We start from the raw sequence: 13,658 nt of genomic DNA, 5'->3' as shown, positions 1-13,658 counted from the left end.
TCACACATTTAGCTTGATGACGTAAATTAATCAAGTTATTCACAACGCTGGACGCCCACAGAGTTTCACCACAACCAGCCGGCTGTAGTGTCGCTGACCAAGTCAGTCACTGGGGATCTCAGTGCCCTGACCTCTTTGAATTGGTTGAAAGAGGAATATCTCAATAGAGAGATCAATAAGGCGCTATGTCGCATCACATCTATTGATCTGGCCTATAGCCTGATTTATGTTTGTCAATAAGCAATGCTGGCTTCTGTCATCAACATTTTAGTAATGTTGGAACCGTGAATGTTGCCAATAATGAGGGCAAACAAGTTCAACACGTGCATGAATATCGTCAGCCAAGATATTTGTGTTTTTAGTCACACATTGTTCATGCTGTAGGGGGATGTGGCATGTGTTTGACTAATATCTACCACATGATAAAGACACCAAAACTACAGTGAATATATAAATGGCCCTCTGTGTAAGAGACACTGTGCTGGTTGTATGCACAGCTTGGGCACATTGATGTCGCGGGATGCTGCCAGGGTTAGTTTTTATTCTTTTGTGTGAGCATGCGTGAGCTCTATCCATGACCCTGTCATCAATCATTCAGTATGATCAACAGCCCTGCATTATTAACGCTTGCATGCACACACACACGCACACACACACAATGATGTTACCATTAAGTACACTCTCTAATGGCCTCTCTCAGTCACTGTGTGCTCTCTACAAACACATTAGCGTGTGGCTAGTCACTTGAGAGAGCCAGAGAGCAAGAGAGAGATCACGGAGAGAGTGAGGACAGATGATGGTGGATCCATGAGAGGAGGCGAGCAAAGAAGAGGCAGAGCAGTGATGGAGATTGATAACAAAGAGGCAGAAGAGGGAATTCCAAAAAACCTGAGAGTCAGATGAACAGAGAAGACAAAGGATGGACAAGAGAGCATTGGCGATTGAGAGAGGGAGTGACACGATAAATTAAAGAGCACGCACAAGGGAAATAAGAATAGACAGAAAGAGAGTGAAAGAGAAACAAAGAGACAGACTGCACCATCAAATGGAAAGCATTCACCCACAAGATAAAGAAAGACCTGCCGGTTTTCTCCAGATTGTCCGGCCATGTTCAGTTAATTTGGTACATATTGAGGCACCCAAAGGAGGAACACCAAGGAAAAAATACCCTGGGTTAAAAGAGGATTAAAAAAAAGGCAGGACAGCATGCTGAAACGTAAAGGTCACGCAGAGCAGACCGATTATGAGTCAGGCTAGGTTTTTACATTTCTCCTCTTCGATAGGACGAATGAACTGGATTTTATTCTGCCAAAAAAAAAAAGTAACAGAGGAAAGATAAGGAAGAGGCAGAAAGAGAATATGTGAGAAGGTGCAGTAATGTGTGCGACTGTGTTTGACCTTGGCAGTATGGCAGGACACTGCTGCCTGCTGCATGTTTTACTATAGAGAGCTGGAAAATGGCCAGAGTACAGGACCAGGCCTGACAGCTGTGGAACAGACAGGTAGGACTGCAGCTAACCACACATGTATAGTGGCTGTACTCAAACTAAATTGACATTTAAATAAATTGCCACTAAATTATATGCATATGTGTCAAAATACCAAATACATGCTCAACTAATGACATCCCCATCAGCCTCAAATGCTTTGTTTAGTGCTAATTAGTAAATGCTAGCATGCTATCGCGCTAACAAGGGATGGTGAACATGGTAAAGATTAAACCTGCAAAACCCAACATGCTAGGATTGTCATTGTGAGCATGCTAGCATGCTAATATGAACACTCAAAGCACCGTCCAGAACAGTGTCACAGAGCTGGTAGCATGGCTTACTCTTAGTGTTTTTAAGTCCAGGTTGCTTTGATAAGATTATTGGCCTTTACAGGAATTACAATTTAAGACAAACAAACATGGTGCGAAAAACTTGCCAGAGCCGACAAAACCCAACACCGTTTGTATGTCGAGGCAGACTCAAGAGACGAAATGAATCTTGACAGCTCCACCAAACTTAATATTACGCATATCAATGTGTTGACTCACATAATATAATAAAAATATCCCTGGGAACAGAAATGTCAGAGCATTTCAGCCTTATCTGCATTATTAACTGTGTGAAATCTATATCCTCATGACAAACGGCAACAAATTTCCACTTTCAAGCACAGTTGGTGTGTGCTGAGGCAGGTCATTACGCTCAACTGAAATTCAGTTTGTATTGAAGAGGCAGTGCTCAAGGACAACCACTGAATATTGAAGTACCATCTCCCCAGGTGGTGCCTCCCTGTAATTGGAATAGCCTTTTGAAGGATTAAACACAACACACAACCATTTACATGTAAATATATTCTACTAAACTGTCTGTACTTTCTTTCAAGCTTAATACACTACTTTGCATGAAGAAAGCTTGTGTCAACAAAAAAGTCAAATTTTTTTGATGGCCATATACGTATGTATAAAATCCTGCAAGAGGGTTTTAAATAGTTTGGACTATGTGCTAGGTGGCTTGCTGAATAAATCATGCTGTCTAAACCTTAATCTAAAACCTCTGTACAAACGTCTTACAACAACTCTTTCAGTGTAACGTCACCTCTCATCCACCCACAAATACAGTATAAATGCAAGCACACCTCTTTCTCTGAGGTCTAACACACACACTGTTAAGTCTGGTATCGACTACCTCTCCTCTCTCGCTGTTTGTCATTCCTCACAATTTAAGCCAATAACTCTTCTCTTCCTCAGCTTATGCTCATCTCTAATCCATACAACACACTGACTGATGTCGCTGACACCAAACACACTGACACACGTGTGCATTTTGCGTTTTGTCAGTGATTAAAAACCCCTTACAATGGAGATACTAGTACTTGAGTACAGACAGCAGTTCTGCTTGGGTATCCACAGATTGACTGTTGTTATCTGATCTCTAGGCCTCGCAAAAGGTTTGAGGGAGTTTGGTTAGCTTCTTCTGAAATGCAGTTTTACTGTCATTAACGGATGCTGCTGCAGCTGCTGTGACTCTGCAAATGCCTGCGAACGACCTCAGCCACCGACTTCAATAAAGCGGAGCCCTTTCACTCGGCACAAGTGCCTCTTACTCACCTTGTATTTCTTTAAGAGTGCTTGGGTGTGTATGCTAAAAATGCACATACGGCATTTGGGTGATAACAGTATGAGTGTGCATGAAGGCTTTGCGTGTTTCACCGCAGATACATGACTGCATAAGCATGCATGCATGTACATGCCAAGCTGGTGTCCAGATTCAAGATTCCTCTCCCGATGACAACCCCTCAGCAAAATAGTGTCTGTCAGTCAGCCTGAATAGATGTAGGGTTGGCGTCAGGGAAAAAGGAGCGAGGATTAACCAGGAGCTCACTACGCCACAGGGGAGGAGAGAGGAAGAGGGAGCAACAGAGCATCGGGGTAAGTCTGGACGAGAAAAAGGTGAAAAAAAAAGAGATAATAACATTTGGATGGGGAGGAAAATGAGAGATGGAGACGTGTACTGGGACAAAAATAGGGGGACAAATGAGGGGACACAAGAAGAGATGCAGGAGGCTTTACGATGATGAGGAAATGGATGAGTAGTAAATGAACAGGAAGAATCGAGTTTACAGAGGATGGGACGCAATATCAACAGAGAGAGAAACTGAGTGACTCATATGATTCATGGGTTAGAGCAGCGGGCAGTAAGGCTATTGAAGAGTGAAACAGCCAGGAATAAAGGAATAAAGAAAATAAAATGGAAAAAAAAAGAAAAGCTGAGGAGCGAGTGAGGCTTGGGGTAATTTGCTCCAGGGTTGTTTGAGTCCCTGCCTAAGATGTCACAGCATGGTGCCAATGCCCAGCCAACCGCCTCTGATGGTATTAAACCGGGCCATTGGTGTGTCGGTGCCAGTGCCGTCGCATGCGCCTTCCAGACAGTGGACGCTGCCCAGGGTAATAAGAGGCTAGAAAGCCCAGAAGAAATGTTCCTACTACTGTGGCGCGAGCCCAGCAAACCCTGCAGTGGATTAACTACAACCTTGCACACTCACTCACACACACACACACACACACACACACACACACACACACACACACACACACACACACACACACACACACACACACACACACACACACACACACACACACACAGTCTGCTGTGCAGTGACAGCTCAGCACATTTGCATTCCATTACTTCTACCTGTGGCCACCCACCCACACACACACACACACACACACATGTACACACACAAGAACCTGCCGGAGAGCTGACAGGTGCTGAAGAAAGTGTCTGGATGCTGAAGGACGAGGCAGTTGCTGATGATGGAAATTAATTCATGTCTTGAGAGAGCAGGCCGAGTGAGACTGACAGATAAAAAGAGGAGGTGCAGATGGGATGAAGTGAGAGTGAGAAAAGAGAGAGACAAACAGAAACACTCAGTAACCCGTTCTGTAGAAAGATAAGTGAGAACGTCCAGATTTTTACAGTCAATTGAAGGCCAACCTTTCCGTCATGTTGACATACATCACCCCTCGTCTGAGGAAGTGACACTGACTTTTGACATGTCGGGGAATGCCAAAATCTTAGTCAGCATTTCTTTTTTTAACCGAAGTGCCTTCTGCATACAGAGTAGACACACATACTGCTCACACTAGTGGAGATCTTTGAGAGAAATATACTGCTAATACCTAGTATTTTTCAAAATGTAATGAAGATTTAATTTCCGGGTAGCTTTAAAGTTTTTTTTCAGCTCAAAAATGCACTTCAGTCCGCTGTTTATGGCACAATACCACTGGGTGCCATGACTCCCACCAGCAAACCAAGCCACTGGCCAACTACAGGGCGAGAGACACAGAGAGAGAGGGAGAGAGAGGGAGAGAGAGGGAGAGAGAGCGAGGGGCCAGCTTCAAACAGGGGCAGAGCGTAGTAAACAACTAGTGAATGGATGCAGAGCAGACAATGTCCTGCTTTATTTCAGGTCTTGGTCATATACAGTGAGTGGGAGCTGGGATCAGAGAAAACACAACAACAACATGTTGCTTGTTACAGTACTGCTGCTCTACTGCCCACTATCTACGCTATGGACTTCATTATGCAACAATGACTTGGCAGAGTTTGGGACCACACAGCATAATAACCGCTCTGTGTGATCTGGAATAATTCTGCTTGTGGCACAGAGTTCAGGACAGAAAGCAGTCGATATTTCAGCATTTCAATAAGTTTGAATCCAGACCGTTTGCCTTAATCATGTTCCTGACTCACGACAAACAAGGACACGGCGACAGTGCAGCAGGCTGAACCGTCCTCAGCACCGGCTTAGCAAACACTGAGAACATTGTGTCACCGAGACACTCTGTTCTGTGCCGTTTTTTACCTCAATAAAAAAATGGCAGCACGCTGATGATATCATTAGCAGGGGACCAGATTGAATTGGGTTGGATGGCGGTCTATGACACAGTCCACTGTAAGGCAACTGACCAGCCTTAAAAACCGCAAGGCTCGTCTCGCCTTTCCCGGATCGTTAAAAATGCATCCCTAAGGGAGGATTGGGTGGCACCGAAACAAGCAAACAAAAAAAAAAACTGCATTAATAATGGAGTGACTAAGCTACATGCCCGCACAAATACGCACATATCCAACACCCGAGCTTGGAGTAGTTGTACCTGTCAGAGATAAGAGAGGAAGAAAAAAAATCCTTGGAGTCACAAAAATGGGCTTTTCCATATATAGCTGGACTACAACGCTATAACACATTTATGGGCTGAATTTTAATCTATGGTACCTGCGAATAGTGCTGGATTGTTTATGCTGCCTTTTAGCACATTACATATAGAGTCACCACACAAGTTTTTCCACTACTACACGATCTGTAAGAAGTCTAGTTGTTCCACCAAAATACCTGACTGAGCTCAGCTGCTGTTTTTTTGCTTTTCTTACCAAAATGTCAGCTGTTATATCGCTGCTGTACCAGTGTTGGAACTCTCTCCCAAAAATACCCCTGCTCTCTCCCATTAAACCCAGCCACAGATTGCATAATTAGTAGGGCTGACAGCCAGCTTCACTCATCCCGCAGAGGGAAAACACCAGAATCCAGGGCAGAAGGGAGACGATGCTAAAGAATGTAGCAAATAACATATCATAAAATAATATATCAATACCTCTTAGGTGCAGTCAATCAGCGTTATGAGTTGTTCTGTATTGAGAATGACTGGAACAGTCTTATATGTCTGCATAATGGATTTTTAGCTGAAAAGGCATCCACTGCAACACGAGACTATATTGAAGGTGACTAAGCTGTAGCAATGCTGCTGCAGGCCTTAAATACTATTTACAAATGACATTGCCAACATCCATGTCAATGCTGTTTCACATACATACGATCATCCAGAAAGACAGACTGCCCTTAAGTAGAGTAATCTTTCCATCAAAAACACGGTCAGAATGTCCCTGGCTAGAAGCCATCTCATCTGAGCTTGTGAAGCATAAGACCGGTTAATGCTCCAGAGAAGGATGACGTTAGAACCACATATGTTTTTCTGTCGATGCATGTACGTTGGATTTAAACATGTACAGTGGGGAGGCTCTGCCATGTACTGTATTAAGGGCAGTCAAATGAGCTCCCAAATGTCCAAAACCGTCTGGCAAGGGGGGTGCTGGTTGGCATTTTCTCTGTTTTTAAGCATCAGCAACTTTGTCTCTATGTTCTTTCATGCTCCAGTACAAGTACAAGATGAGTCTCTGAATTGCTTTGATGTATTGTAGCCTGAGTTGCAAACCCGCATACAGCAAACGGATATCAGTCTGAGGCAGTAGCGGGTTTAGAAAGTTTAGCCAGACTGAGGGCACAGTAAAGCAACTATAGCTGTAATTCACTGTGCATTATTAATAGTTACATTGTTTATTCTGTATAATAATGAATACCAAGTAAACAACTTCATATATTCTAATATGAAATAAGATCAATAAATAGCTGCTACTCCAAATAGCCTATAGCCATGGAGAGATTATATGCCCGCGGACACAGACATGTAAAAGACACCCAGACTGACAGACTTTGCTGTCATTTTGCATCTCTGTGTAGTTTTGTTTTGTGTATTTATGGTCATTTGATTGACTTTCCAACAATAAATGTTAATCACTTCATACAGAGGCTCTGGTCCTGTATCCAGCGGGCCTGTGCAGTAAGATATCCATGATACGAACAAGCCTCTCGACTTCTGACTCTGGTAGGGGCGGCCAATCAGACTCCTGGACACTGCTCTGGTTCCCGCCCCTGGTCTGAGGCAAATGAGTCATCTAAGTGACCTCATATTCCGATGTGTTGACCTCACATCCCTTTAAATACCAGAACTGAATCTCCAACAACAGCAGTATTTACAAGACATAGATGTTTATATACATCTTAGAAAGAGGAAGAACACAACCATCCCTGTCACAGAACAACACACCCGTCAAAACATTGAGTAAAAGACATGCAAAATGATGTCTCGCGGCTCCAAAACCACTGCCACGGAGAAGAGGAGCGACACAGATCTATCATATCGATTATGGCTCTGAGCTCAGATCCATGGTACTCAGCATTCCACAGCGGTGCAGCAGCAGAATCCGATGGACAAAACGTCAGTCTCGTTGATACAGCGTGAGGAGTGAAGGGGCTGATTACGGTGGCCTGTGAGCTGGTGCTCCGCTCATCACATCCGCTTAATTCCATTAAGAAATCACGGCGTCTCGAGTGATGAAAACGCAGCTGCTCTACGGGCACAGAAAGTATCATAAAAAAGACGATCTAAATGCCGTTCACGTAGAGGTTGAGAGAGGAAAACAAGAGGAGACTGACACAGCAGACTGCGTGCAGAGGGAGAAGACGTCTTCTGTCAAACTCCCAGGGTGCGGTTCAACAAAGAGAGGAAGTCAACACACTGCTTGCAAAGAAATCTGCAACAAGTGAGAGATGGTTAAAAGCTTTTGGGATTTGTTTGCGATCAAGGCTGAATTTTTTTTAAACCGTGAGAGAACCACACAGGGCAAGTGAACGCTGGCTGAGATGTGTGCCATACCTTCGGATCAAACAATGTATTCTCAATGTCATATCAGCTACACCGAACATACTTCGACAACAGGACATCAAAGGTGCGATAGAAGACTGAATCTACCTCAATACATGAGTCTATATGCCTCAGACTGAACAAGCAAACTAGAGGTTCTAATGTCAACGATAAAACCGGTTGCTTGAATGAACAGGAGATCGGATTCTGCTCTGTAGGTCAGTGCCTTCAGGAGAGCTGGCTGCCTTCGCCTCGGGCAGCTCAAAGCAGTCACTTCCCACTGGGTCAGTCCGGATGTTACAGCTGAGTGAAAGGATGTGGAAGTAATTATTAGTAAAAAAGAAAAACTTGTATTAACAAGAGTTTACAACCTCTGTGAGGGTGTACAAGTACTATAGGCAAAGCAATAGCACATGCTCACAGTGACATTATTGTAAAGCATAATGTTAAGCACATGCACCATCTTAGAATAGCGTGTTAGCATGCTAACACTTGCTAATTAGCACAAACACAAAGTACAACCGACGTTGATGGGAATGTCATTAGTTTTGCAGGTTGTTCGTTACCAAATTTGACTGGTTTTTGGCTGTCGCATTCTTGGTGAACGCTGAATAAGACATTTTTAGGCATACAAAAAGTTATTTTTAACTTTCATGAACTGAGAACACACTATGCAAGGCTTAATATTCTAAGACAAATATACAGACAACACCCAGACCAGACAGCGCTGTAGTAATAACCTGTCAATCATAAGGTAGCCGCGCCCTAAAACATACCCTGCTTTATGGTCTTTACTCTAAATGTGACCACAATTTACTAAAAGACCATCATGGTGTATTGGGTTCGAAAAAAGACCAAGATTGTACAGACAATCCAGTGTTTTTAGAGATATTTCATGCTGGACCAAAGTGGTGGACGACCATACCACCCCATCTACAGAACCAAGCTGCTAACATGGCTAAAAAAATAGATATATAAACTCAACACTAGAGAAGTCAATACAACAACAGGCTTCTTTGAGAATCTGGATCAGAGAATCGTCTTCTCAAACAGAAGTCAGTGTGCATGTTAACAAAAAGGATGCCAAAGCTAGTTGTGTGTCATCTTCTCCCTGTGGCTGCCATGATGATTTCTAAAATTAATTAAGCTTTCAAAGCTGGAATGTTGAAATTATTTATCCGCTTTAAGGGGCAGGACTATAAGAAATATTACATGAAGGGGAGAGAACGTTGAGCATTAGATTATAACACGGCAGGTTTTTTTTCTCGGTCTTCTCTGCCGTCTCCTCCCACTGGGGTCAAGCTGGACTCGTGCAGGGCCGAGGGCTGAGACAACAGCTTTGTCTCTTTCACTGTATAGACGAACAAAAGACAGAACCCTGTTTGTCCCTCGTGTGCTGAGAGAAAGGGGGCGTGTGATGAAGAAGTGGGAGGGGTGCATGTCTAATTGTGCATGTGCGTAAAGGGGGGGGGCAGTGCCTCTCTTGAATATTCCATATGATGAACGAGCGTCTGTCCTTTTCATAGAAAAGCGAAGGCTTGAAACGACAGACAACAACAGAGGAGCATATTCCCCGCCTGTTCGACCTAAATGGGACAACAAGCCTTGTTGTGCTCACTTTCACTGTATGATGAACAGAACATTTTTCAAATGATCAAAAGCAGATTTTGTATTTTTGATTTGTGTTAAATATATTATGACATTGTGACATATGATGCTATGTTATATAATGTAACAACTAATATCCTTAGTTAAAATATGTGCTTGCGATTGTGTGTGTGTTCATGCACATGTGTGTGTTGAGTCCTGAGGAGGAGGAGAAGAGAAAGACGCAAAAGGACATACTGCAGAGACGGCGCAGGGTAATTAGTGAGGCAACATCACGTATTCTCCTCAGAATAAGTGGGCTAATTGTTCTGGTTCGTTACAGCATGTTAATAGGATTGATCCTCAACTTGTGGAACGTTTGTGTTCGCTCCAAATCTCTCATACATAAATCTTACTCTCTCAATCACCATTTTGCATGTCTACACACACACACACACACACACACACACACACACACACACACACACACGCACATCGCTTGCTTGTCAAAAGTTTGAAAATCTCACGAATAAAAATAAATTTCACTGACAAATTAAAGACATAGGATAAAAAAAGTTAAGTATGTTGTTTACTATTGCAAACGTTAAGCGTATTGATGCTAATGCTTAAGGATAAGACTGAAAAATATTTTCCATACTTCCAAATCTATCTTCCCAAATCCACAAACACTGGCTGCATTGTGTCCAATTTAGCACAGAAAATAGTATCAAAATAATTTATGGCAGATGGTGCAACAAATACTATGGTACTTCTATTTATGTTAATTAAAATAAGAAGTTACCAGGAAAATTAATCTCTGTGGGAACTGGGCGTTGTGGATGTATTTCATCAGAAACAAAGACTTTTTTTCAGAAGTGAAACCTTATTGTGGTGTAATAATTACTGTGGGAAATCTATGTGGGATGGATGGTAAAAACGCAGGTAATCTCTTGCCATAAATCTGCTGATATCACTGAGCATAACGGACAAAACAAGGTTAGCTACTCGTAACACACATAAACACTATGTCGGCTATATTCTGTATATACAGTATACAGAATTTGACAGATAAATTTAGACTCTGCCACTGAAATGCACAAAATATCCTCATTAAAATCGTTAAATTATGGCTCCCTCGTTTAAAAGACAGATGGAACTGTTTGAGAAAAACAAACACAGCATCATGTGTGACAACTGTGTGGGTGCAGAACCAGCATGACTAACACATGCACAGATGCACAGATGTTCTACTCATAAACATGTCAATTTCCCAGAGGGCGATGCTTTGACCCTCACGCTCTGCATCACAAAATAGCTTTTTTTTTTTAAATAGATTTTATCTATCGCATCACAGACCGTGTTATAGGACGACAATGTGAAATGACTATGACGGTCTTATGAGGATAAAGACTCCTGATGTCAGATCATTATATTTTATAAAAAGCTAACCGCAATGAGTGGTTCAAAAGTAACTATGGATACAAGCCTATATAAAGCTCTGAATACCAGATTAGCTTTCTGTTGTTTTAACCTACTTTTGATAAGAGCTGCACAAAGCCTTTTATGTTGGATTGTTTACACAATTAAGCCTTCCACAACAGTTTTGTTCAGTACCCAACTTACTGTGATGGTGGCAGTGCTGAAACGTATCTTCCTCTTTGGAGGGACGTCCTCTTTGTTTTCGTGTGGCAGACCAGGGATCTCTGTCAGATCAGAGCCCGGGTCGTAGACAATATCCTCATCGTCTCCGTAGAGGTCATCCTCAGGATCTGTGCAGCTCTCCCCCCAACCCTGGTAACAGGCGTCCCCGTCTGCGTTAAAAATCACCCGCTCGTTCCCAATGTATTCCTCATCAGGTTCTCCCGCCTGGTCCTTGGGAGGCTCAGAGGACTTGTCTTCTCTTGAACCATCCCCATCCTCCTGGCCTTCCCCAGCTGGTGTAGTTAGGGTCGGCAATGGCTCAGGGGTTGCATCTTCAAAAGCTTTGTCGGTAATCACAGCATCATCTGTAGGTTTTGAAGCTTTGGACACCCCTAGATCCTCAATATGTTTTCTTGTTTCTGAAGGTTTCTCCTCTTCTTCACATGAATCATTCACCTGGCTTCCGTTGGTGGTGACGCCAGAAAGACGCCGCCTATCTCTGCCCGTGGGCTCAACCTTGTCTGCTTTGTCTCGGGCTTCTTCCTCTTGTGGTACTGGTTTCAGCGCCGTCCCAGTCTCTGTTCCGGGACTGGCACTCAGAAGGTCCTCAGAAGACGAGGATGTGGGACACTTCCCACCTGTCCTGCTCTGGTAGCTCCCACGAACTGGAGACTGTCTTGAATCATCTTCGCTGACGTCACCTCCAGGACGGTGGCACATGTCTGGTGAGTAGAGGGCCCGTCTGCTGACTCCTTTGTGGTGCGCGCCATGGTTGTGGTTGTCGGTATTTTCAAAAACAGCACTCAGTTGACTGACAGTTGGCGAGGACGCCTCTGTTCTGGAGCAAAGTGAGTCCAAGGAGTCTGTGCTGCCTCGATTAGACCTAGCACCTCGCCAGTCATCTAGGTGCTCATGGGAACCTCGTTTATCACGTCCGTATGGAAAGACTGGGGATTGGGACTGGTCACGTGACTGCTGCTCAAACAGCTTCCTGGTTTCAGAGAACTTTGGCCCAGCACCTCCAACCCTGTCAGCTGATAAGGAATGCTGGAGTTTTATCACTGATCCGTCGGCCTTGTTGATGAAGTTGGTGGGCTTGACCAGCTTTTGAGGCGAGGAATCATCACAAACAGTGGCCTTATCCGGCACACCTTCTGAGCCCATCTGCATGAACATGTCCTTAATGCGACTGACATGGCCGCCATACTGGCGGCCCCTTGGCTGTTTCACACGTTGTAGGTCCTTGGGCCTGGAGTCTCCATCTATCCGAGGCTGGTCAAAGGCCTTCTTAAGTGCCTGAAACTCAGCCCGGTAGGCGTTACGGTGGGGGGAGGCACTCCGGAGGCCGGTCCTCTCCCCTGAGGCCTCCGTCTTCAGCATGATGATTTCTTAAGATTCAGAGGGGATGTCAGCATCGCCGTGGCCTCATTAGAATGTAGACGTGAGGAGTCTAGTTTGACCTACCGCAGCGCTGCCTTATCAGATCCACCCGTTGTTATAGTTCCTTTAGGCCCATTCATACCTGCAGAGACAAAAAGAGGTGTTATAAATGATTGATTTAGTGAGCTCAAGAGAGATAACTATTTAAACATGCACACAATAACATCACATAGACTGAAAGTGGCTCTTATAATCTAAACTATGATTACAAAGCTTGAAAAGAGATCATTTCCACCTTCCATTAATACCACTGTTCAGAAGCATGGGAGCTAAAGATGCTGATTTATGATATAAACGTTCTTAGCACAAGAGGACTATGAGAGCCTATTACACTCTGATTATGTTGTTTTTTCAGCACTGCTGCACCACTTACCTTCTCAAATCAATACTTACACATGGGTGTTTGAGCTCTTTATGTTTAAACTGGTACTGCAGGGAATATTATTTTTAATGTTTTCTTCTTCTCTTTTCTCCCTCCCACTCGCTCTGTTTTCTAGGCTGTGACCCTTGTGCGCTGCCACATCCTACTGCTCTCTAAACCATCACTGACATTATGCTGGTTCTCACTAAATGCCAGCCCTAAACAAAGCATTGCATGACATTTGCAACCTTTACAGAGAAAATGCTGTTGAATGCACCAAAAATGTGTTGATATCATTCAAAAGAGAAAAAATACTAACGATTTCAGGAACTGAAAGACTTGCATTTTACCCACAGTACTGCGTTAGAGCAGAGGAGCAGGCTAGTATGGTTTAATATTCCATAAATACAACCATTATTGTTTAATCCTGTTTGGAAATGCATTCCACAAAGAGGAAGATGAAATATGACACACACACAAAAACATTCATCTGGGACATAGAGAATCCATTATTCTCAGTTGTGCTGAATTGGATGCAGCAGCAGCAGCAGCAGCAGCAGCAGCAGCGGTTGAAACCCAAATGCCCTGGTTCAATATTCA

General features: G+C 43.6%; 1 protein-coding gene across 1 annotated transcript in view; it reads right to left on the bottom strand.

Moving 5' to 3' along the window:
• ppp1r9a (protein phosphatase 1, regulatory subunit 9A) overlaps window positions 1–13,658 on the bottom strand; it is a 54,981-nt gene that overhangs the window by 30,276 nt on the left and 11,047 nt on the right. The window contains exon 2 of the mRNA XM_076105518.1: window positions 11,240–12,779. Within this exon, the coding sequence (XP_075961633.1) occupies window positions 11,240–12,637 (1,398 nt within the window). The 5' untranslated portion in view covers window positions 12,638–12,779. The remainder of the gene's footprint in view (window positions 1–11,239; window positions 12,780–13,658) is intronic.

Source organism: Anarhichas minor, unplaced genomic scaffold (genome assembly GCF_050575085.1).
Source record: "Anarhichas minor isolate MPS153535 unplaced genomic scaffold, ASM5057508v1 ptg000033l, whole genome shotgun sequence".
Taxonomy (NCBI): Eukaryota; Metazoa; Chordata; class Actinopteri; order Perciformes; family Anarhichadidae; genus Anarhichas; species Anarhichas minor.
Note: the sequence above shows the minus strand (reverse complement) of the source record. Positions and strands in the feature narration are given on the sequence as shown.